The 26200-nt window shown below is 45.3% G+C and overlaps 1 protein-coding gene across 4 annotated transcripts in view; it reads left to right on the forward strand.

Annotated features, from left to right (window-relative positions):
- The window catches only part of klc3 (kinesin light chain 3), a 66363-nt gene extending 43771 nt beyond the window's left edge, over nt 1-22592 (forward strand). For 2 of the 4 annotated variants that reach the window (XM_041179444.1, XM_041179446.1), the window contains exons 10-18: nt 2537-2636; nt 3798-3850; nt 6407-6472; nt 10400-10467; nt 12563-12668; nt 15179-15313; nt 19302-19432; nt 21327-21393; nt 22438-22592. In XM_041179444.1, the coding sequence (XP_041035378.1) occupies nt 2537-2636; nt 3798-3850; nt 6407-6472; nt 10400-10467; nt 12563-12668; nt 15179-15313; nt 19302-19432; nt 21327-21393; nt 22438-22527 (816 nt within the window). In that variant the 3' untranslated portion in view covers nt 22528-22592. The remainder of the gene's footprint in view (nt 1-2536; nt 2637-3797; nt 3851-6406; nt 6473-10399; nt 10468-12562; nt 12669-15178; nt 15314-19301; nt 19433-21326; nt 21394-22437) is intronic. The other 2 variants (XM_041179447.1, XM_041179448.1) reach the window with 2 other exon arrangements.
- The last annotated feature ends 3608 nt before the right edge of the window (nt 22593-26200 follow it).

A 26200-nucleotide genomic window follows, 5' to 3' on the forward strand; every position in this document is an offset into this window, starting at 1 on the left:
GAAGCAGACAGACCATTGCATCTTTCAGAAGAGAATTGGATCAACATTTGAAAGTGGGGAAGGTACAGCTTACAAGCTGCTCCTGTGCTGTCAATATTAGGTCATTCTATAGTTGTATTTTGGAGACAAACTGTAGCTGAGTAAATCCATCCCTCCTTTATATATGATTTAGATCAGAATCAACCTTACTGAGGCCTGGCTGCAGTTAAAGCACAGATTAACCACCTCTCAAATCCCGGTTTGAATTCTGCAGAAGTTAGAATGAAAGAAACTGTCTCATATTAAAGGATATTAAAATCCTGTGCCTGATCTTTATGGGACAATCCCAATGCAGTCCCCTGCAGACATGATTTGGCAGCCTCACCTGTGGAGAGGCCGCCCAGAGGCTCGTGTGCGAAATGGAACTTTTTTTTCCATTCTTTCATGGGATGTGACTGTCGCTGGCAAGGCCAACAATCGTTGCCCATCCCTTGAATATGATAGTGAGCTACTTAAACTGCCTCACTGGTGCATCAAGGATGCTTTCTGTGGAAAGGGCTGAGGCACATTGCCCTTGCAGAGTAGAGGGGGCTTTACTCCATTCCTAACCCATGTTATGTACGACCTGGATGTGCTTAGCTTAATGCTGGTGGTTCAGATCAAAATGTGGAAATGCTTCATTTCCCCAGCACTGACATCCTGTACTGCACAAAAGATGCACAAACATTAGAATGCTACCTTCCCGAAGATGTTTTGTTTGGTTTTTATACCAGGCAGATATGAGGAATGGACACCTTCCTCATTTGAGAAACCAAGTTGAAGTGTCATGGTAGCATTGTGTTATGTTACTACACTAGTAATCCAAAGACCTGCAGCTGAATTTTAATTGGGAGGTGGGGGTGTTGTTGGGGGTGGGGGGAATATACTTCTTGCACCCGCCCCCTTGCCCACTACCACCTCCCCCAGTCCCCAGAAGAAATGTCAGATGCCAGCTGACCCACATTAAACAAGGCCGCCCCACTGCAACAACAGGCTGCGGGCAGCTTTAGGTGAGAGTGGGATTTCTGCCCCTCAGTGGGAAGAAGTCGCACCCTCGGGAGCTGCCAGCCAGTCTGTTTAGGCTGGAGCTCGAGCAGCCTCAGCACCACCAGAACTGCGTAGTGCCCGCTGCTGGGACTGAGACAGTCATGGTATCCAAACCCAGGTAAGTCTGGGGTTTTGTACGGGGAGCTTGGGGACAGGGTTTGGGGGGTGGGTTTTGTAGGCCAGGCGGGAAGTTACAAGGGGAGAGGGCGTTGAGTGCCCCTGATGTCCACCCTGACGAATAAGCACCCCTTCATTCCCAGCTTTTATCCAGTTTGGTTAAAAAAAAGAGGCCTACCGACTCTTACCTGCCTGCCCACGCCCACAGGGTTGGGTGAGCGGGCAGGAAGGCAGCTGCCTAGCTACCTGTCCTTATTTACCTGTCCCCCGGTTGAAAACACGCCCAGCTGGGGATCATAAAATCCAGCCCCTGGGTTAATGACCTAGAGACACAAGTTCAAATCCCAACATGGCAGCTGGAAAATTTAAATCCAATAATTAAACAAATCTGAAATATAAAACTAGTCTCAGTAACGGTGACGATGAAACCGCTGGATTGTAAAAACCCATCTGGTTCACTAATGCCCCTTTAGGAGAGGGAAATCTGCCGTCCTTATCCGGTCTGGCCTACATGTGACTCCAGACCCACAGCAATGTGGCTGACTCTTAATTACGATCTGAAATGGCCGAGCAAGACACTCAGTTGTACTCAGGAAGATGACTCATCACCACCTTCTCAATTAGGACTGGGCAATAAACGCCAGCGTGCCCATGAACTGTGAATGAATTAAAAAAGACACCAAGGTTGAAAAGAGTTGGAGGTGAGATGAAAGAAAATTGGAAGGCTCCAAGCTTAGGTTTTAAGAGCCTTTAGATCGTACGAGGGAAGGGAATAGTGAGGGTGGTGAAAGGTTTCATGTGAAGTCTTACAAAAGCACCGCTGGAATAAAAGCTGATGCATTCAGGTTTCAATGGAGTCTGAATGCAGGAAAGGAGAAGGAGCACGGGGAATTTACAACTTGGGAGAAACCAGAAAACTCAGAGGATGTTTGTGACAGCACTTACTGCTCAGCCCTATCCTTGAGAAGGTGGTGGTGAGCTGCCTTCTTGAATACAACAGAGTGTCTTGCTAGGTCATTTCAGAGGGCATACAAGAGCCAACCACATTGCTGTGGGTCTGGAGACACATATAGGCCAGACTGGATAAGGACAGCAGGATTCTTTTTTTTTATTTTTCCTTTCTTGGCTGGTGCAAACACAGTGGGCTGAATAGCCTCTTTCTGTGCTGTAACTGTTCTATGGTTCTATTTCCTTCCCCAAAGAACATCAGTGAATCAGGTGGGTTAGCGACAGTAATATCAATAGAGATGTGAGGAGGCCGTATTTGTCATGTAAATAGAAACTCATGTCTGGACTGCACTTTGTATCAATGAGGTGTCCCTGAGCTCTGTAATTCTCACCTTCTGCGTTCTAGGCTTCCTGCTACTTAAAGCAAGGCAAGTACAGACAGGCTGAGGCTCTGTACAAAGAAATCCTAACACGGGCCCACGAGAGAGAGTTTGGCTCTGTTGATGGTAAGTTAAACATTTCAAGTGAACTATTCCTTGGTGAACCCGGGGATAACAAGTTGGTAATCTATCAAAGAGGCTGATGATAACACATTATATGAAGTGGCATACATAAATGTTTATAGTAGGTAGGGACAATTATCATATTCTGTATGAATCTTAGAAAACATGGAACAAGAGAAAACCCATCAAGCTAACTGCTTCCATAACTCTGTACAATCTATACTGACCTGTACTCTGCTCACTCACTGAATCTCCTGAGGGAAACTTGTGTGTAAGTACTTGCCATTCCCAAACATAGTAGAGCAAAATTGCAGAATAGTCACCCCCTACCTATCCGATTATTAACATCTTCACTACAGGAAACATTCTCCATCTCACGGCTCAGCTTCCATTGTTTCCTGCGGTGCTTTTCATCATCTCAGTCACCAGCAGCACCTTCCAAACCCATGACCTCTACCACCTAGAAGGGCGAGGGCAGTAGATGCATGGCAACACCGCCACCTGCAAGTTCCCCTCAGAGCCACTCACCGTCCTGACCTGGAACTATCTTACTGTTCCTTCACTGTCACAAAACCCTGGAACTCCCGAACAGCACTGTGGGTGTATCTACGCCATACAGACTGCAGCAGTTCAAGAAAGTGGCTCAACCACCACCTTCTTAAGGGCAATTAGGGATGACAGCAATTAGCAATTAGACAACAAATGCTGGCCTAGCCAGTGACACCCACATCCTCCGAAAGAATTTTTAAAAAGTTTGTATCTATCTCTGTAATGTCAAGTTTTAAAAGTCATTTCATTTAGGGATGTTTTGTACATTACAATATTTCAACTTATAATGGTTATTTCTTTATGACGAGAAACATCCAGAAGAATTTAACTCCAGTTTACATATTAGTTTCCCACATATAGTGGGAAAATCTGATTTGCTTAACATTGTTTCGCTTAAAGTCACAATTTTCAGGAAAATGCAACTCTGACGTTAAGTGAGGAAATACTGTATTCTGTCCTTGCTCTGCATCCTTGCTTATCCATCCTAGTCAAAGCCCCAAGAGGCATCACTGTGTGAAGCATCATATGAGTTAAGTGAGCCCGTTCTGCAAGTGAGGCTTAAAACCAAAACCAATGTTGAAGATAATGTTGAACCTGTTATTGCTGCCCCTGCAGGTGACCACAGGCGGGTGTGGATAAACTCTGAAGACGGAGACGATTCAAACAAGGTAATAGCCACACATCCGTCGCAGTATTCAGCCTCCAAACTGTTTCTTTTCCCCCGCTGCGGTCGCTGTAAGCAACGCCACGGGAGACCAGTCGGTATCTATCAAAGAAAGCAAATAGGGAATAAAGCAACAATTGCTGCAAAGATGAAATAAAAACAGAAAGTTCTGCAATTAGCAAAGACAGAAAAGAGTTTTGATAGTAGACCTTTGTGAGAGTTTTCTGTTTCACACTCCCACCCCCAAAATGTTGGCCAACACTTTTTCGGATGTGCTATGTATTTTCAGTATGTCCTGTTGGTTGTTTGTAACTTTCACTGGTGGGTTTTTATTTTGTCTCTACTGATTTCATTTTCAAGTTCCTTATTTTTTGCTTGGATTTTTGGACTTTTACCCATCAGTGTTGTCTATTACCACCTTTACTCACAACCTGCATATTTTTCCTGTGTGGATCGACACTATGGGCCAGAATTTTTTTCCGTGAGACAGAAAAATTAGCTATTTAGCAAGTGATGTACACAACAGCCAGCCTTTTCTGCTTAGAAGTCTGTGCACCAATACCTGCAGTTTCTTTCCATCACAGAGGGATACTAGGATTTTCCCTTCTTACCATCCACTAATTGAATAGTTCTTTCAAAGGGCTGACACAGGCAGGATGGGCCAAGTGGTCTCCTTCTGTGTTGTACAATTGTAGGATATTAAGTGGCTTTTGACATTCTAAGTCATTCAATGGAACACAGGGTTTACACTGATAACCCTCCACACTCTGGCACTGAAGGAGGGACAATGCAGTGAGAAAGCCCAAAACCATTTTAACTGGCTTAAGCAAAGCTAAATTCTCACATAAGCATTCTTATTGAGACTGGAGAGAATCAAGGTTTCAATGCGTCACTTTGGAATACACCGCCCACCCTCAGGATTAAAGTGGGTTTTGATCTGTCTCCTCATGTTCCATTGTCCTACTTCTGGTACCGGGGTTCAACAAAAATCAATAATTTTAAATTTGATTTTTTTTTTAAATCGACAAGTTCTTGGCAACAGTCCTCAATGTCCTCACATATTTTATTTTCCATTATCGACGTGAATATTTACCCACTGCCAGTCAAGGGGAGCTGCAAGGGCAAAGCTTGATATGGAGCCTATCACACCTGGAGTCAGGCAGTGGGTGGATAGTATTGCCTTGGCTGCTTGTGTGCAGGCTGAATTCCAAAGTCCAGAACCTGGAACTGGCTGAACTGCAAGATACAGAATCTGGTACTGAATGAGGAATTGGGCCGTTTGTTTCTTAACACCAGTTTTTGGGCCAATATTGTATTTCAAGTCTTTAATATAATTAGGTCCGGTCTGGGTCACCATGATGCACGCATTGTATTTAAGCCATCGAAGTGGAACAGAGAACCACAAAGCCAACCCCCCACCCCCAACATCAGAGCGCTGAACAATGGGAAAAGATCAGAGAAACTAGAACACTCAAACCTCCAAAGAAAGTGCCTGAGACAGTGGGCTGGGCAGTCCTTGCCTCAGTAGATGTGAAGCAGTTGAGGAAGGGTAAACCAGGAGCACTGTCTTGTGAACAATGATCGTAAGGCACTGATGTAGGGGGGAGAACTTGGGATTGATTTTTTTTTTGGTGAGTTTTACATTCGGAGCATTCAATCCTCGTAAGAGGCACCCCACATACTGAAGCTGAATGTTCTTCAAGAGTCAACTGGACGCTGTGGTGGGGGAAACAATAGTTTTCTTCTTTCCGGGCTGGATGAGCGATGTAGTGACCTTGTAGTTCATTCGATTATGCAGTCTCGGTGGGAAAGCTCCTTTTTAATCTGTAAAACTGAAAAACATTGACCTTTTACATTGGCCTCAGTTTAGCTGACGTGCTCGGTTGGTGGGAGCATCAGCAGCCATCTCCCTCCAGCAATACTGTCAAAACTAGGGGCCATAAGTATAAGATAAATTCAGTAGGGAATTCATGAGAAACCTTTTTACCCAGAGAGTGGTTAGGATGTAGAACAGGCCAGCACAGGGAATAGTTGAGGTAGAATAGCTTGGATGCATTAAGAAGAAGCTAGATAACAAATGAGGGGGAAAGAAATGGAAGATTCTGCTGATGGGGTGAGCTAAGGATCAGCAGGAGGGAGTGTCATGTCGAACAAAAACAGCATGGACCAGTTGGACCTGTTTCTATGCTATAAACTCGACAAGAGTACCAAACTGTTCCTACTTTATCCTTCAACTCAGTCACAAACTGGCAAGACTCAGCAGTCAGCAAGCATTGAAAACTAACCTGTAAATGAGTGATTTGGTTTTAACTCCCGCTTGTGCAACACCTTTAGCAATTTGTGAAATTCATGTCTGCTTATGTTTGACAGAGATCTGGCTCTTCCTCTGATGCAGTGTTTTTAGCTGCTTTCACCAAGCTTTATGTAATTCTGTTACTGGTAATAAGCTTTGACTATTCATTCACAGCTCTATGATGTAAAAGGATTGATACAAAAGTGTTCTTTAATATTTCAAACAAAACAGGTTACTCTGTTTTTCTTTTTGTCCCCCCTCATCCAGGTTATGTTTACCACACTGTGCCTGTCATCAGGCAAGCCGCCCATAAGACTTGTCAGTGTCGCTAAGGTTTATACCACGGAGATCCAAGACTATTTATACTTTTTTGTGTGTGTGTGTGTGTGTGTGCGTGTATGGATTTTTGTGCTGTTCAAGGTGATGGCTGTTGGTACTGGAAATGGGGCACTTTCCATTTTGTACACAGATGAAATATTCCCCAGGTCAGGTGTTGCATGGTTAGATACAGAGGAAAGCCCTCACTACCCTCACCCAACCTCAGAAGAACCTCCTTCCACTGCCCTTCCGTCATATTTTTCCATTTCTCCACACTGGCTGTTGTTTCCCTGAGTGACACTGCTGACTGATGTACCACAGGACCGTATGCACAAGGAACTGGATTGAGATTTCATTCACGTTGGCTGCTTCCCGCTGGAGACACTCATCCTGCCTGCTTGAGCTGAATTTAAAACCAGGTTCGAGAGGTTAAAGTCTCTAGCCAACCGCTGCTGCCCAGTCCTAGCCTCCCACCATGGACTCTATTTATTTGTTCCCCATGTTCGAAAATCCTTGCTCGTCACCTGATGCTATGGCAGGGCAGTTAAGATAACCTCCCGTATGAGCAGTTGTGGCTGGGTGCCTGCACCCTGTCCATTGTGTTGGAGCTGCAATCCTCATAAATGGAATCCATGTGTCACTTTCTACCCTAAATTCCGCCCCCACCCTCCTGAAGTTTTTGACCTCAGTTCTAGCCCCATAAACCACAGGTTTCCTCCACCTACCCAACTGACCAGTTCTGTGTCAGAATCCAGCCACAGTGGCAGGAGACTGATCTGCCAAAAGGGCAGCATTACAACCAACCCTGATTCAGCCCCTGATCCACCTCATTGCAGATCAGCCTCAAGGGGCTGAATAGCCTCTTGTTCCTATATTCCTGTCCTTTCTCAAACTAAGTCTCCTTGCACTTTTCAGGAGGGCCGCTATTTTGTGGTTGGGAGCAGCAGCTGAATTCCCCACTCTCTGTAGCCAGGAAATTCTGAGGCCAATTGCAGCATTCCCATGATGACCCAGGTTGAGATCAGCGCACTCAGCACAGACCAGGGATCAGATCTGAGATCTTGCAAAGTCTGTAAATCTGAGCGAGCTGTCTCTTTTTAAGTTGCCTGGTACAATAACAGTCAGGTTGATGATTGCACAGTGCACCCCATTATAAGGCTTCTTATTATAGTAAATTTACTCAACATCACCCACACGGTGCCCCACAAGGTTGCCAGCAGCAGCTGAAATCCGTAGAAGTGTTCAAAGCTCGCTATAGTCGTCACTCTTGTTAGTCGATGTAATCTAACTACATTTTCTCTCTTTAGTGCATCCCACAGAGGTTTATTGAGCTACCTACTCTGCCTCCCTGGCCCCTCCTCTCTTAATCACTGTTTCCTTTTGCTGTGTCTGCACTGTTTCATCTAATCACTTGGAGGCTGGCTGATCTGATTTTTTCAGAACCAAACAGAAATCCTAAGTGTTCTATTGCATGTTCTCAATAGGTGGTCCCTGGTGGTGCAAATTCTAGTCAGCTTGGCTCTCATTTGAAGAATCAACTGGAGCAGATGCAGCAGTCAGCCATGTTGGTGTCAACTGCACCTTAAGGCCATGTTCTGATTCCTATTCTAGGATGGGGGTAGGAGAAGTAGTAGGCTGGTGTTTTTTTTATTGAGACCAGTAAGTGAAGGGTTAAAGCCCACAGGCGTAGGACAGCAGAGAGGTAACAAGTAAACTTGTATTGGAAGTAATTCAGAGACGGTTCACTATGCTGATTCCTGGGATGAAGGTGATTCTTTTACACATTGGAGTTTAGAAGAATGAGAGGTGATCTTATTGAAACATATAAGATTCTGTGGAGGCATGACAGGGTAGATGCTGAGAGAATATTTCCTCTTGTGGGGGAATCTAGAACCAGGGGACACAGTTTAAAGATAAGGGGTCTCCCATTTAAGAATGGAGATGAGGAGGAATTTCTTCTGAGTTTCATTATTCTTTGGAATTCTTTACCCTGAGGCTGGGTCATTGAGTATATCCAAGGTTGAGTTAGATATTCTATTGACAAGGGAGTCGAGGGTTATGAGGGACAAGCCACAAAGTGGAGTTAAGGCCACACTCAGATCAGCCATGATCTTATCAAATGGCAGAACAGGCTTGATGGGACGAATGGCCTACTCTGCTCCTATTTCTTATGAGATTCAACCGTTTGCATTTTGGAAGTGAGAGGGAAGACTCAGAATGGTAAGAGTGTCCAGTTTTGGGGCCCTTTGAAAGTAGGAAGTTGGCATATGCCTTGAATACAACATGGAGCAGCAGGTACAGACAGAACATTTCGGTATTAGGAAGAACATATTTGGACGGATTGTCCTCTGCGCTGGGCTGGAGCCATAGAAGGAAATGGGGCCGCACCTGATTTTCCTCAAGGTCTGCACACACAACCCTTTACACCCAAGTACAGGCAGAGGGAAAGGCACAGTAAATTCCAAACTGTTGCTCAGAGATTGTTTTGTTAAGCTATGATCCTTCCATTTAGGATCACATCTTTGCATTCCCCAACTACATTCTGAACCCCAAACTTCGCCAGAATCCTCATCGCCGTTCAACCTTTCCAGACTGATGGAGTACCAATGGTGCTGGAAGCTCAATCTAAACACTGACTCCTTTATATTTTGGCACCTTGTCTCTGATATGGCAGCATTGTGGCTCCATTTGGAAAACCTTGTGATGACTTTTAACAATTATAGGGTTGTGGGTTTATTTGTTTTTTTGGATGTACTATTTTATTCTGCCACGTGCCCTTACCTGCTGAACAGGAGGAGGCAATTCAGGCCTTTGAACCTTTACCACCTTTCAGTTAGATCATAGCTGACCTATTTCTCAACTCCAAAGGGTTCCATGTCCCCTAATATCCCTCCCTAACAAAAATCTATAATTTTCAGTTTTCACATTTTCCATTAACCTCTAGTCTTTTAGAAGGAGAGAATTCCAGATTTCCACGACCTTTTTGTTTGAAGAAGTGCTTCCTGACATCACCCCTGAATGGCCTGGCTCAAGTCTTAAGGTTGTTCTGGATTCTCCCCACCAAAGGAAATAGTGTCACTTCATCAACCTAATCAAACCCTTTAATCATCTTAAACACCTCAATTAGATCCCCTTTTAACCTTTTATACCTACTAAGAGAAGGTGAATGAGTGCATAGAGAATAATTAGATTCCCTGATAAGACTGTACAGTTTGCTATCAGTTTATCACTTTGCTCAAATGGTCCAAATTGTTTAATGGATAGTGAATTACACTGAGGCAATTAACTTGTTGCATCAGTAGACGGGACAACTGTTTTGCTTGCAGACCAATACTACAAATTAACATGACCATCCAAACCGGCAGTTGCAAGATAAACATTGGCCAGGGTGTAACATTTTACCTAGGCATTGTACGTAAAGATATAGGACCTTTGTTAGTATGAACGGGATGGAGCATGGCCCCTGATAGTAATAGGAAGGAATGAGGATGTCTCTAGTTATTGGAGATACCTATGTGGCAAGTACCTCAAATATTGGCGAGTTCTCTTCTGTTTGTGCCCCTGCTCCCTTCTCGGTTTGGTTTCCTTCTACATTTTGCTCACAGGATCTCTGCTCACATGTTGCACAATTAATTGCTTGAGAAAAGTTGAGGAAGGATTAGTAGGAACAGGAGGAAGCCATTCAGCCCCTGAAACCTTTACTGCCATTCAATTTTAGATCATGGCTGATCTGTATCTCAGCTCCTTTTTGAGCCCTCTCTCCTTTTGTCTCTTGCACCTTGTTCTCTCTCTCTCTCTCTTTCTCTCTCACAAGCGCACAAGTTCTCTTGCTCTCTTTTTCTCTTTCTTTCCTTCCTCTCGCTCTCTTTTCCTTTCCTGCTGCCAAGGGTGAATGAACAGCTGGGACCCTTTGAAGAGGATTCCCCCTTTTCTTACATTTAGGGTAGACTGACCCCTGCAGACAGCTACTGGGAACGCATCGAATCTTCAGTCTACTGCACAGCCTGCAGGTACTCTTGGTACTCTTTCACTTCCAATACCAACTCATTTTGCACTTGAGCAAACCTGAGCAGGACTTTTAAATCTGCTAGTTATCGATGATGAAAAATCTAATTGTCAGGTAATAGATTCTGTCAAGGGTTGGAAAGGTATGATGTTAATTCACATTGCAGTTAAATCCCCCCAAGTATTCGACCTCTGTCACTTCATGCCAGTGTGTTTGTTGAGAACTGTACTGTTCTTCCATGGAATTCTCCACAGGTTGGGAGGGGAAGAGAGTCCAGCACTACAGAAATATTTTACATTAGCTATAAAATTATCGTGTGCAGACGTCTGGGTTCTCTCAAGGTTGGGGAGTGCACAAACTAAAATGCAATGTGAAAAGCATCCACCCTACCTCTGTTGTACCACATCTGTTGTTTATGTCCCCCTCACAGGGAGACTTACCAGGATGGTGCTAGGAATGTGATGTTATAGATATAACCATGGACTTGAGACACTGGTTCTGTATCCAATGGAGCAGTGGAGTTAAGGAGAGGTTTATTAAGTTTTTTTTTAAATTATGAAGAATTGTGATGACTATGGAACTAAATAATGAGAATTCAGTTTATTATTAGGCAAAATTTAGTTTTGTCGAGACTTTATGAGCCAGAAGATCCGGGTTTGAGTCCCACGTTAGGTCTTGATGGCCAAGGAAGGTGCCTTCAGGACATGGCCGAACAGGTTTATTATCAACTTGTTATTCCTTCCAACACACACCAATGACAGGCAGTAAGAGCAGGAGAGATTCCTGGTCAGCCATGTGATGGAAAGAAAGTTGGAACCTCTAACGTCACTATCCATAGTTCCAGGCTACAACATGCATGTAAAAGTGCATGCTGCCACAGTGACTCAGATTCCTGGGGAGGGGGGTGCCGGTCAGCTTTGTTGACTGGATGGTTGGCGTGGAGTAGATTGGTGCCAACAGCACAGGGTTTGATCCCTGGTCTGACTGGGGCGTATCCAGGACCTGCCTCCTTGCCCTGTCAGTGGTGGAGGTCACAGCGCGGTGGGTCGGACCTGCCTTTGGGCAGAGAACTGAAGAAACAGAATTTAGCCTACATCCAGACAGACGATTTACAAGCAGCTGCCAACCCACAGGCATCTTCCTTGACAATTATCACCTAATTAACCTTCAGTTGGACCACTTTTCCCAGGGTAATGATATGAAAGGAACGGGCCATGTGAGCAGCTGACACAACTGTGTGCCAAACCCCAGCCCACCCGCCAGCAATGCTGCGGGGTAAGTCCAAATTCCCCATTTTGGGGGTTCCTTCCCAGGCTCCTCTGACAGAGAGCGGATTCAGTTCTGCCTCAGAGAAGCTTTGTTCATTTAAGTTGTGGGGAATAACCTTGCAGAAAAATGGAGCCCTGTTACTGGCTGGGTTCACTGAATTGTTCATTGGTTTCCACATTTTATTGGGATTGTGCAGTTCTGGATCAATGGCACTCTATTCTGAGGTTCTGAACCCATTGAAGTAAATGGAAGTCCTGCAGAATCCCATCTGCTGGGGAGGAGATGGGGAATTAGAAGGAGATGGAAAGGGGCAGGCCTTATTGGGGTAAGGAGAAATCACTATTTCCTTCTTTTAAAACCACAACAAATATCCTTAGATTTGAGGGCAGACTCCGGGATTTTGATGGAGTAAATGGGGAGACGTTGTTTCCACTAACAGTAGTCGGTAACCAGAGGGCAAGTCAATTGACAAGGAAGCCAGGCAAGAGATGAGGTTTTTTTTTAGTGCAGTGAGTTGTGATATGAAATGCGCTGGTTGAAAGGGTAGTGGAAGCAGATTCAATAATAACTTTCAAAAGGGGATTTGGATAAATACTTGAAGAGAAAATTTTGTAGGGAGGCAGTGAAGCAAATTGGACAGTTCTTCCAAAGAGCCAGCATAGGCAAGAGGGGCCGAATGGGCTCCTTGTGTGCCATTGAATTATGTGGTGTATGCTCAGCCGTTGGGGACTAGGATCATCTGAATTATAAATTAAAATGTATACTAATTATATTTTTGTTCTCTTAATTAGAAGCTCGATTTAAACACTGACAAAATCTACCTTTCTCAGCGATACAGCAGGACTGCCAGATGGTGACGGGACTCTACGACTGCAGCAGAAAGGGAATGAGATTGTTCTGATCCCCAACAAAAGGGACACCAATTTCTTGCCAAAGGTAATTGTGCCCCCGGGTGACGTAGCCCCATTTCAGTTTTCACTTTGTTTATTCCAAAATTGATGTGGTGATCCTCCTGAGAATTGCCCCCATTTTGTTACTACCCTCTCCCCACCACTCCTGCCTCGGACATACTCATAACACACAGTGGGTGAGCAGGCCGGTGCATGATCCAGTGGGAACCAGCACAGCCTTGCTTTTTTTCATTAACTGGATGACCAGGTTTCCTGCCTTCAGTGTTGGCCTATCCCCTAATCTCTCCGCTGCCAAATCCAGCAAGCCATTCAGTCCTTGGAGGCCATTCCCCTTTCAGTTAGATCATGGTTCACCTGTCATTCAGCTCCATTTACCCTTACTATCCTTACCCGTCAGAAATCTATCATTCCAGTCTCAATTCTAGCGAGATTTCCACTCCCCTTTGTGTGAAGAAGTGCTTCCTGACATCACACTTGAACAGCCTGGCTCAAATTTTAAGCGATGTCCCCTTTATCTGGGCTTCCCCCAACCAGAGGAAATAGTTTCTTTCTGTCACCCCTAGGAAATTCTTTAATTATCTTTAATAATTAGATTACTGCTTAATCTTCTATACTCCAGGGAATACAAGCCCAGTCTGTGCAACCTGTCCTCATAATCTAACGCTTTTAGCCCACAATCATCCTGGTGAATCTGCACTGCACCCCTTCCAAGGTTAGTGCATCCAGCCTAAGGTGCAGTGCCCAGAATCAACATAGTATTATCAAGAGTTGAACTGAACCATAGATACCTGGAGGATATACTGAGCTAGAGGAATTCAGTTTGTGCAGCGATGTTAGTTTTAGTGTCTATGTACCAGCAATGGGAAAACATCAGTCACAGTGCCAGCTCCTAATCTCTGTTCAGTGACCACTCCATATTCCTGACTGGAAGAGGGGCAGGTGGACTTTGGGCTCAACCCTCCTTGCTGAATAGCCTACCAACTCTCCCTGTCAAAGCTTATAAAAGCCTGTTCGAGTGAGTTACCAGGGTACTGTCTTAACTATACCCCAGTATCCAGCAGCAGTCAGAAAAGGATGAGAGAAAATTGCTGGGTTAGAAGTGTAATTATCTTCTCTAGTCAGAATGAGGCAAGGTAGGGGTATGATGTACTCCTCATCTAGACATTAAATGGCCCAAGTGTGTTTAGCCGGATGACACATAAAACTTTTAAATACACTGCACAAAGTCTGTACGTCAAAGATGATGAAGCAAACCAGACACTGAATAGGAATCCTTTACCTGACTCCGGCCTCAGTAACACACTGTCGAAACTGTTGCTAGCTGCAATATGAGGACTGACTCAGCCTCGCAGACTGCCATAGACAAGAGCAGATGAGGCTGTAGTTGCATCAAGGGCTGTGCAGTACAAGGGTTGCAAAAGCAGGTTTAATTTCCCTTCTACTTGTTTAACTTCTGAATGTGATGACATCTGGAATATGGTTCCTTGGGCGTTGGCTTACCTCCCACTAATGGGGGATGGTGGGGACCACACACTCACTCACTCACTCTCACACTCACACATGGTGGGGGATGTGAAGATCTTAGTCAGCCTCCTCCATGCCTAGCACTTTATTGGCTGTAAAGTGTTTCGGGCTGTGCTAAATCTGCGAAACGTGCTAATTAAATGCAGGGTCTTTCTTTCACCGCCTGCTCAAACACTCCCTTTCATCAGATTGGGAACGTGATTCCTCATTCGATTTTTTTCCCTTGTGCCAGGCACATCGAGGCTAACCTGTAGCGCCCCAACTCCTACCCTTTGCGGCAAGACATCCCTGTTCCTGTACTCGAATCCTCTGGCTATGAAGGCCAACATACCATTTGCCTTCTTTACTGCCTGCTGCACTTGCATGCTTACCTTCAGCGACTGCTGCATAAGGACATCCAGGTCTCATTGCACATTCCCCTCTCTCAATTTATAGCCATTCGGATAATAATCTACCTTCCTGTTTTTGCTCTCAAAGTGGGTAACCTCACATTTATCCACATTATACTGCATCTGCCATGCATTTGCCCACTCACTCAGCTTGTCCAAATCACACTGAAGCATCTCTGCATCCTCTTCACAGCTCACCCTCCCACCCAGCTTTGTGTCATCTGCAAATTTGGAGATATTACGTTTAGTTCCCTCATCTAAATCATTAATAAATATTGTGAATAGCTGGGGTCCCAGCACCGATCCCTGCAGTACCCCACTAATCACTGCCTGCCATTTGGAAAAAGACCTGTTTATTCCTACTCTTTGTTTCCTGTCTGCCAACCAGTTTTCTATCCATCTCAATACACTACCCCCAATCCTATGTGCTTTAATTTTACACGTCAGTCTCTTATGTGGGACTTTGTCGAAAGTCATCTGAAAGTCCAAATAAACCACATCCACTGGCTCCCCCTCATCAACTCGACTGGTTACATCCTCGAAAAATTCCAATAGATTTGTCAAGCATGATTTTCCATTGTCAACAATGGCCATTTACTGATCCGTATGCGTTCCTCTTTAGGCACCTGGCAGCACACCCAACACTCGCCCCTGCAGGCGGCTCTACCCCTGTGACTACCTGGATGCTACCGCTGTGATATTTGCAAATGGGCCAGAGGGCTGCGAGGAAGTGAGTATGGGACTGGAATGGAATGGGGTAAGTACATCATAGGCTAACCAGTTCAACAAAAAATACCCTCTAGTATTGCAATAATGGAAGACTCGGGGCTCCAATTTTTACAGGAAGGAGGGAGCCAGCCCGGATTGTGGTGTCACGGGAATTATTCACTTGCTGGAGTGATGTCTGATCATTACAAGACTTTCACCAACTAAGTGAATCCCTCGGGATACTGTGGAAAGTAATATGTTATGTTTGGGAGGTCAAGTGGGTACAGTGAAGAAACTAAATTTGACTGGTGACCTTTATTATTCACCTCCCACTGCTGCAGACATGATAATTTAATTCCAAAACGCAGGTGAAAGGCTGAGTCCCAAAGTGCAGGACACTGCCAAGGTTGAGAAGAGTGGAAAGAGATGCAGGGTAAATCAGAGAAGTAGAGCTTGCCTGACAGTAAAACCACTGGAACAAAAAAAGAAGAAACCAGCCTTATTAGTCATAAACTCATTGCAACAAAAAAGGAGACTATTCGACCCATCGAGTCCATGCTGGCTCTCTGTAGAACAATCCATTCAGTTCCATTACTACCTCCCCCAGCCCTGACTATTCCCATAAGCACTGCAGATTCAGTTCCCTCAAGGATCCATCCAATTTCCTTTTGAAATCATTCATCGTCTCCGCTTCCCCCACCCTTGTAGGCAGTGAGTTCCAGATCATTACCACTCACTGTGTAAAAAAGTTCTTCCTCACAGCCCGGTGTATCTCTTGCCAAAACCTTAAATCTGTGTTTCCTAGTCCTCCTAGAATCAACAAATGGAAACAGCTTTTCTTTGTCTACCTTAGCCAAATCTGTCATAATCTTGTACAGCTCTATCAAATCTCCCTTCAACCTCCTTTGCTTCAAGTGTTGATGAAATTGCTGCAATTGAAGGCACGACAGGGAGATTAGTAGCTGGAGGTAAGGACAGTCCTGTTTGGTTATAGGCTTGTATTCTCTTGCAGGTGCTGTGTTAGCGGTCCTGGGAGAGTTTCCCCACATATGGAGCAGGATTTAATTCTGCATGGACTTGGGCTGTAAACAGAGTTAAGAATTGTTAAGGGAAAGTGTATTGAGCACAAATCCGAACTCTTTTGGTGACACCATCAGCCATGGAAGGAATGGGGTGGAAGGCTGAATTCCAATTTTCCATTAGAGCTATGGGGAAATAGATAAAGAAGCTTTGGAATGAAGTCAGTAAAGATGAGATTTTGGTTGAAATTAGATTTTCATCACTTCATTGAAAAACTAGAAGGAGACCAAGGTGCGGTGATTCACTTGCTGCATTGTGAGAACTGGGGGTGTGACCTGAAAGACGTTGATGAGTCTAGAGAGAAACCAGCAGTAAAGGGGTGGATGGGGCCAGATGATGAGTGGAGATCATTGACTTAATGTCAGCCACGATTCAACTGATAGCACTCTGAGGCAGAAGGTTGGCAGTTCAAGTCTCACTCCAGAGACTTCAACACAAAAATCAAGTCTGGCACTCCCAATGCAGTACTGAGGGAGTGCTGTACCGTCAGAGGTGCTATCTTTCAGCTAAAATGTTAAAACCAGGGCTCCATCTGCTCTCTTGTGTAGATGTCGAAGATGACATGACAGGAGAGTTCTCCCCAGTGAAACCTAGGCCAATATTAATCCCTCAATCAACATCACAAAAATGGAATATCTGGCCATTATCTTTGCTGTTTCTGGCAGCTTGCTGTCTGCGAATTGGCTGCCCCATTTCCTACATTACAGCAGTGACCACACTTCAAAATATACCTCATTGGTTGTAAAGCGCTTTGAGAGGTCCTGAGATCATGAAAGATGCTACATAAATGAAAGACTCTTTTTATCTGATGAAGGGAGAGAGTGGCTGAGTGAGCTTTGAAAGTCAGATGATGAACCAACATGGCATTGATTGAGTGATTGAGAAAAAGCTAGATAGCCATGGGTAATGCTTTGGTGTTCAGAAGTACTGGACTCTGTCAAAAAGAGGATGTCTGCAGTGATTAGAGGAAAAGCATAATGAAAAAGTAGTTTCACTGGACGTTGTTTTAAATAATTTACTTTAAAAGTCTACAGTGAGTTGGGCACTGGCCTTTAAACTTTAGGATGTTGGTATGATTCCACAATGAAAGCTGCCTCTATATGCTGGCTGTATATAGATCCCAGACGTAATTTTGACCCAGGATGCCGGTAGAAAACTGACCATTATGGATCATCAGTCAGCAACCTTGGAAAGGGAATTTGCATGGGACATTTGATTGGCAGCTGATCCACAACTGGCTCCCGCCCCCACCAAAGGTCCATATTTACCCACTCACCCCTTTACATGAAGTGTGTTGAGACAGCTTGATCAGTTCATGGCAGACACTGGTCCATAGATACAAAACCTTCCCTAATTCAGCACTAACTTATCAAAGGTTATAGGGGGTAGACAGGAAAGTAGTCTCAAGGCCACATTCAGATCAGCCATGACCTTACCAAATGGCAGAGCAGGCTTGAGGGGCCGACTGCCTACTTCTGCTCCTAACTCGTATGTATCGAGCAGCAACTGGCGAGCGAAGTAAAGAAAAAAGTTCACACTGATGTAGTAGGGGGACTGAGATACATGATTTGGGCAGTACAGAAGGACCTTTACTAGGTATCTAACCCTGTGCTGTATCAGCCCTGGGAGTGTTTGATGGGGACAGTGTAGAGGGAGCTTTACTCTGTATCTAACCCCGTGCTGTACCTGTCCAGAGAGTGTTTGATGGGGACAGTGTAGAGGGAGCTTTACTCTGTATCTAACCCCATGCTGCACCTGCCCTGGGAGTGTTTGATGAGGACAGTGTAGAGGGAGCTTTACTCTGTATCTAATCCCATGCTGCACCTGCCCTGGGAGTGTTTGATGGGGACAGTGTAGAGGGAGCTACACTCTGTATCTAATCCCATGCTGCACCTGCCCTGGGAGTGTTTGATGGGGACAGTGTAGAGGGAGCTTTACTCTGTATCTAATCCCATGCTGCACCTGCCCTGGGAGTGTTTGATGGGGACAGTGTAGAGGGAGCTACACTCTGGTCCTGATACTGATGGGCAGGGAAGTGGCAGAGCCAAACCCTGTGAGACCAGGGACTCTCTCGTTAACGCCTGGCAGTTGGACAAATTGGCAAGCTTGCCAGCTGCTGGGCAGGAAAACCAGCAGCAGGACCTCCCCATACCCATTGGGAGGTGGATGAGGTGTAAGAAGACCTCTGTTTCTAACCCCAGCTGCACCTGTCTCAGTTGTGTTTGATGAAAACGAGAACTCACAGGACAGTTTTTTTTTCGTCTGCAGTAGTCTAACCTTTCTCTAGGCACATTAACCCCCTTTATCTTCTCTTTTTCAGTCTCCTCGATGCAGCGACCTTCCTGATACTAACACTACCCACCACATGAAGACTATATAACATCTACCCCTGTTCCTTCTCTCCTGCTCTGTGTCTGATAACCTCTATTGTGTTAAGGCGGAGGAGAGAGGGTGTGAGATAAACATTGTGCCTGTTTTTCTTTCTCTGGATATTAATGTGAGAGTGTCTGCCAAGTGACTGAGTAGGGATAAAGCAGAATAAAACTACACTGGGAATGTGCAGTCTGAAAACAGGCTAACAACTGCCTCAGATACAGGTTGCAGTAAATAAACCTTTTTATATATATTGTTTATTTTGGAAGGGCGTGTATGATGAGAGCAGCTAATTAACCCTATAAAGAGTTGTCTCCTGGCAAGCAGTCAAGAATGTGTATCCAGGTTCAACAGTCATAACTATTTATTTGCTGATAAAACACTTTACAGCAGCCAAGCCTATGCAGTCCTCTCGAAACCAAAAACCATAATTGTGTTTATAGCCAAAATCATCACTGTTCCTTTTCAAAGGATTTGCATATTTTCAGTTGCTGCCAAGTGCTTTCTATCAGTGTTGCTGCAGGTTGGTATGACACAAGGAAATGTTGCAGCTCTCTTTTTCTTTTGACAATGTCTGCCTGTAGGACACGCTTGGGAGCCTGAAACGCAGCGGATCCTTCACCAAACTCCGTGACTCCATTCGAAGAAGCAGCGAGAAGCTTGTCCGAAAGCTGAAAGGAGTCACAGCACAGGACACACGGCCAAGGAACCCAGGGTACGCAATGCCTCAGCACTGGGTGATGTAGGAAAGCTCAGTCTGCCCTACAATGTAGAGGCTTTGAAATCCGTCTTTGCTGTCTCCATATCCTCCTCCAGCCCCACAAGAACCCCACATACCTCCAGTTTTGACTACTAGTGTATCCCTGATTTTCTTCACTGCTCCATTGGTGGCCATGTCTTCAGCTGCCTCTACCCTAGACTCTGGAAATCGCTCGTTAAACTTCCCCACCTCTCTCCTTCTTATAATGTTTAACCCTCTTTGTCCAGGCTTTTGGTCACCTGCCCTACTGTATGTATCTCTGTTACAGACAGAAATTGCTGCAAATACTCAACACCTCAGACAGCAACTGTGAGAGAGAAACAGATTTAATATTTCAGGTCAATGGCCGAAGAAGCTGACTGACCTGCTGAGATTTTCAGCATCTGTATTTTGCATTTTGCCATTCTAATATCTCTTTATGTGGCTTAGTGTCAAATTTTCTCTGATGACATTACCGTGAAGAGATGTCTTGTTATGTTAAGGGCCTATACAGCTTTTTCTTGCTGTTGTACTGCCGAATTACTATTGTGTATTTACCACACTTTCTCTCCTACCTTCCTGATCAACCTGGCCACTGTCCTGTAGTGTGAGCATTGGCCTTCAATCAAGTTTCTCAATTTACCTTTTGCACTAGCAAGTGAGTCAAATCATGACAACAGTAGATGTGGTTTATGTCACCCTCCTGCAATTGGACCTGAGTTAAAATTCAGAGAGAGTTTTACTCTGTATCTAACCCCGTGCTGTACCTGCCCTGGGAGTATTTGATGGGGATAGTGTAGAGGGAGCTTTACTCTGTATCTAACCCCGTGCTGTACCTGCCCTGGGAGTGTTTGATGGGGACAGTGTAGAGGGAGCTTTACTCTGTATCTAACCCCGTGCTGTACCTGTCCTGGGAGTGTTTGATGAGGACAATGTAGAGGGAGCTTTACTCTGTATCTAACCCTGTGCTGTACCTGTCCTGGGAGTGTTTGATGGGGACAGTGTAGAGGGAGATTTACTCTGTATCTAACCCTGTGCTGTACCTGTCCTGGGAGTGTTTGATGAGGACAGTGTAGAGGGAGCTTTACTCTGTATCTAACCCCGTGCTGTACCTGCCCTGGGAGTGTTTGATGGGGTCGGTGTAGAGGGAGCTTTACTCTGTATCTAACCCCATGCTGTACCTGTCCTGGGAGTGTTTGATGGGGACAGTGTAGAGGGAGCTTTACTCTGTATCTAACCCCGTGCTGTACCTGTCCTGGGAGTGTTTGATGGGGTCGGTGTAGAGGGAGCTTTACTCTGTATCTAACCCTGTGCTGTACCTGTCCTGGGAGTATTTGATGGGGACATTGTAGAGGGAGCTTTACTCTGTATCTAACCCCGTGCTGTACCTGCCCTGGGAGTGTTTGATGGGGTCAGTGTAGAGGGAGCTTTACTCTGTATCTAACCCCGTGCTGTACCTGTCCTGGGAGTGTTTGATGGGGACAGTGTAGAGGGAGCTTTACTCTGTATCTAACCCCGTGCTGTACCTGCCCTGGGAGTGTTTGATGGGGACAGTGTAGAGGGAGCTTTACTCTGTACCTAAACAATGCCGTGCCTACCCTGGAGTTATTTGATGTGACATCCTAGTGTGTATGTCTCAGTGCAGTACTACATCAGATTCTGCCTTTACCCAGTATCCTAATGGGAGCAACCTATGGCTAGACATTTTGAATAGAGATTAAAATCTAAATGGGCTGCATTATTTATTGCTGGAGTCTGTGAGTGAGTTAAGAGTTCTGAGAGCTTATCAGCAACTCACCCCATGGACTGGGGATGGTGCATAACTCATACAACAGGATAAAAATCAAAGTACTGTGTGTTTTTCTTACAGGATGAAGCGAGCAAATTCCCTGAATGTTCTGAATGTGGGAAGCAGAACTACTGGAGACACCTACCAGGTAAACTCTTTCACTGCTTCATGCCTGCTAGACCTCATCTTTGTGCTGTCAATTGCAGGCAGTGATCAGTCGTTCGACTTTTAAAGTTACTTGAGGTTTATCAGAGCCTTCAGCCACCTCACGCATTTTCACCAGTGTGTGTGCATTAGTCCAGGCTCAGTAGATAGCTCCTCCCTCTGGATCAGAATGTTGGGGTTCTGGGTCTCTGCTCTCTGCTGACACCACAGTACAATACTGAGTGAATGCTGCATTGTCAGAGGTGCTGGGACCCAGGGGTCACAAAGTAGCCTGGACCTGATAAAACCAAAGCTCCTTTAAACCCCAAGGTTGTGGGTTCAAGTCCCACTCCAGGACTTGAACCAAGCCATCTAGGCTGACACTGCCAGTGCAGTGCTGAGGAGTGCAGCACTGTCAGAGGTGCCATCTTTTGGATGAGACATTAAACCAAGGCCCTGTCTTCCCTCTTAGGTGGGCGTAAACAAACCTATGACTCTAAGGGGGAGGAGTTCGCCCCAGTGTCCTGGCCAATATTTACCCCCCAACCAACATGACAAAAAACAGATTATCTGGCCGTTTATCACATTGTTGTTTTTGGGAGCTTGCTGTGCACAAACTGGCTGCAGCGTTACATGACAACAGTGACCCGTCCTTCATTGTCTGTAAAATGCTTTGGGACGCGCTGTGGTCATGAAAGATGCTGTAGGAATACAAGTCCTTCTTTCATGAGAAATTCCGTGATTTTGGTGATGGTCACTTAGTACACTCACCCCGTTCATCGGGTGTAAATGTAACCCTTTGTGAGCGAAGGGAATTAATCGTATTCTCTGGGCCCAAGAGTGGAAACAGGCGACTCTTCTCTCCTTGAACCAGCATTACTTAAGAGCCTGAGAGGGGAGGAAATTTATATTTTACAAGGCCAGTCACGCATGGACACAGTGGGCTGAATAGCCTCCTTCTCTGCCTCTATGATTTGATTCATTACGTAGATTTCAAAGGCAGTATCTCGACATTCACTGTTCCCTGTTTCTTTCTCCCCCGCTGCAGCCGCCGACCAACAGCCTGACGGAATCCCGCGTCCTGAGCACCAGCCACACCCACCTGGCACGCCGTGGGTCTCTGACCGAATCCGGCTAGGACACACTGGGCATCAGGAGCATCTGAAGTTGCTCAGAACTCTGCAGTGCACTGCCCCTCAACACCTCCCCCCCCCACCCCCCCCCCCACCCCCGACACACACGAGGCTCCCAGCTCTTGCAGAGTCAGAGGTCCCCATTCGGCGTGGTATAAGGTGCAGCCAAATCCGCTTCATTCAGCTCTGAGGCAAGGCCACAATGATTGTGTGCATTACGTAGTTATGTAGCACTTACAGCATAAACGAGGCCATTCGGCCCAGTCTGTGCCGGTGTTTATGCTCTACTCAAACCTCCACCCATCCCTTCATTTCACCCCATCAACATATCCTTCCATTCCTTGCTCCCTCATGTGCTTATCCAGTTTTCCCTTTAGATGCATCCACACTAAAAGATCAGAGCAGGCCACACAATCTTAAAACCTTTTAAAATATACTCCATGTTTCAACCCTCTCATGGCAGCCTCTGCCTCCCCCTTCCTGACACTGTTACAATTATAGCCTCTCTGTCTCTCTGTACTTAAACTGGCCCAGTTCACAACCAGTGCTGGGTACTTCATCAAATTACAACAGATTTTACAGCACAGAAACGGGCCATTTGTCCCAGCAGATCCATGCCAGTGTTTATGCTCTACCCAAGCCTCCTCCGACCCCACCTCATCTCATCTTACCAATATATCTTATTCCTTTCTTCCTCATATGCTGACTAGCTTCCTTTAAATGCCCCTATTTATCTCAATGACTCCCTATGACAGCGAGCTCCACATTCTAACAACCCATTAAAAATCTCACCGAGTGCAGAGATGTACACACCCCACCCTCCCAATCACAATCATTGCTCTGACTATCCCAGTGGGAAAATCAGGGAGCAAGATTTCCTCTGTATGATTTGTTTAAACCCTTTTACATTTTAGTTGTAATAAGCATGCGCAGGAAGTTTTCCCTTGCCCCCAGCTTGCTCCTTCCAGGATTTCTAATCCCATTGGAATTCCAGTTTGGGAAGGGGATGCTTCTCTACGTACTCAGCGTGGCTACTTGACAAAGACGCAGCCGTGATTATAATTTAATGTCATTGTGGTATTTGGGACTTCCGTAGAGCCAAGCTGCAGTATAACTGCGCTCTTGGACCGCATCAGTTCCACGCAGACATGAGATGGTAGAGCGATCCTTAAAATGGGAAAGCCAAGAGTGAACCATGCTGGCAATCTGAAATCAAAACAGGAAAAAACTCAGTAGGTCAAACAATATCTGTGGAGAGAGAAAGAGTGAGAGAGAGAGAAAGCAAGGGAGAAAGAAAGGGTTAAGGCTTTGGTAGGATGATTCACTTTTCATGAAAGGTCCATTAGTTCACATGAAAGGGCACTGATCTGCCTGACCCATATAACGCTTTCCAGCCTTTTCTATTCTGATTTGAAAACTGGCCAGTTCCTGTAGTCTCCCATCACTAAACGTCCTGCATCAGGAGCTTGCAACAACTCTCTGCCCCTGCCTCAGACATTAAGCTGGTGTCGTACAGTTTATCACCACCAGAGGTTGTTTCAGCTTTGATTCCAAATCCCAAACAGACATGCGTAGCAATTGCATGTTACACACCTGCAGCTGTGCACTCTAACTCAGGAAAGTGTGCAAGCCCTACCCTGGGCACACACCCAAATACAAATACCCATTATCCGAAATAAAGCAGAAACTGCTGTCAGTGCACACAGCCTCACCTTTGTCTGAAAAAGAGACAACTGCTCTTCACTGCACCTGGAAGATTAACCTGCGCCTTTTGTTTTTAAGATGATGATGAGCTGCTTGCTTGTTGCAAAAGTACATGCATGATGGGCCAAATGGCCATGCCTCTGCCTTGTCATTCTGTGAAGCCTCGTTACAGGAGGGCACTGCACCCGTCCTCCCAAAGAGACATGGTATTTAACTGCCTCTTGAATGACTTCCAGAGTTTTCTTTTTGTCCTTTGTCCTGTTTATCCCACTGCTGGCTGTTCCTTGTGCTACACAGTTCTACTCTAATCCCTGTGACATAAGCCAGTCAACTTAAAAGACAGCCCTTTCCTAACGCAATAGCACAAGTATTCAGAAGGCACCTTATATATGGTCTTCATTCTGGGTATATCTGGCTCTGTTAGTGTCCTTGGGGAGTGACATTACGGTGTGCACATGTAGCACTTAGTCTGCCAATCGTATAAAGGTTAAGCGATGAATGGCTTAGATAGTATAGAGTTTCCCCGACCAGACCAGAACAGGGTATTCACAAAACATCTTAGGGGCTTTGGTCAAATGGCTTTGATGCACTTCACATGCAGAAGTGTAACTCTCACTGCAGTGACCACAGGCTGAATGTCAGGCTGTGTGTGAGCAGAGGTCAAATGGGACGGGGTGCGGGGTTGGTGGGGGGGGGGTAGAATGGGGGCAGATGGGATAGATCTCAAATTCAAAGGTGCTTGCATCTTGTGAGTCTTGGATCCACCCCAGATGTTTTGCACGAGAAGTTTTAGCGAATAGTAAAACCGTTGGAGATGTGCAGGCACAGCCGACTACCCACTTGAAGGGAGTCCGCTGATGTAAAATGGTATTCCCATTCCCAAGGAGAAATTGGAGTATGTCAAAGGAAGTATTGTGTATGTGGGATGGGGGTGCTGGTGAGGATATCAGAATGGAGGCACATGAGATAATTAATAGCAAGTATTCTAATTTGGAAGCAATAGATGGGACCAATTTCTACATAGCAATTTTTGGGCCAATGTTCGATTGGGAGGGGTGACACTCGTGCTTCAGAATGGGCACAGTTCCTGCATGTAGTAAATAGCTATGGATTCTCTGTACATGTCACATCCAGGCCATTCAAAAAGATATGTTGTCACCTTCCCCCATGCAGGCTTTTAGCAAATCTCTGGTTAGTTCCGTTGTGATGTGGATTAGTCGTGTTCTGAATACTGTATCAGACTCTACTGAAAACTGTGACATTTTGCAATGTTATTTATGTTTTGAGAAAAAAAATAGTAAAATAAAAAGTTTATTTGTGATTTCTTTTAAAAAAACTGAAGTGTAATATAGTTTTGATGGAGGGTCCAAGCCATCCCAAGAATTTGCCCAGAGCAGGAAGAAATTCAATGACCTCACAAGGGTGGCTGAGGTAAGTCAGGGCACTGTTGGCAATCCTGCTGCGCTGTTGGAGGCTGCACAGAACTCTCGCTTCTCACAGTTTTATTATCACTGGGCGTCAGGGGAACTCGCATATACAAAGGGCAAACTCCGTGAACACTCGACTATCACCAAACACTCAGCCTGTCAACACAAGTAGCCTGGATCCCCACGAACAGATTGTCAGTACCGGGCCCCCACAGGGAGGAGATCCACAATGGATTCTGCATATCTTTGTGTAAAGGAGCAGTACACAGTTCTTCCTTATCGTGGCCTGTGCATATTAATGCAGGTCGCGTACCTATCTCCAAAAAACCAAACACATCCAAAAACCGCACATTTTTTTAACCTCATCAACCTCTAGTTGTTTGTCTGCACTGTTTACCTTGCAATTTTTGTGGTGAACATGTCAAAAAGAAACTTGCAGCAGGTACCCTGTATTTATTATTCGGTGATACATCTTACTTTTCCAGCCATTTTATTGACTTTAGACTATTGCCAGCCTAGGCTTAGACTATTGTAATGTAAGTTTATA

Source organism: Carcharodon carcharias, chromosome 34, assembly GCF_017639515.1.
Source record: "Carcharodon carcharias isolate sCarCar2 chromosome 34, sCarCar2.pri, whole genome shotgun sequence".
Classification (NCBI taxonomy): domain Eukaryota; kingdom Metazoa; phylum Chordata; class Chondrichthyes; order Lamniformes; family Lamnidae; genus Carcharodon; species Carcharodon carcharias.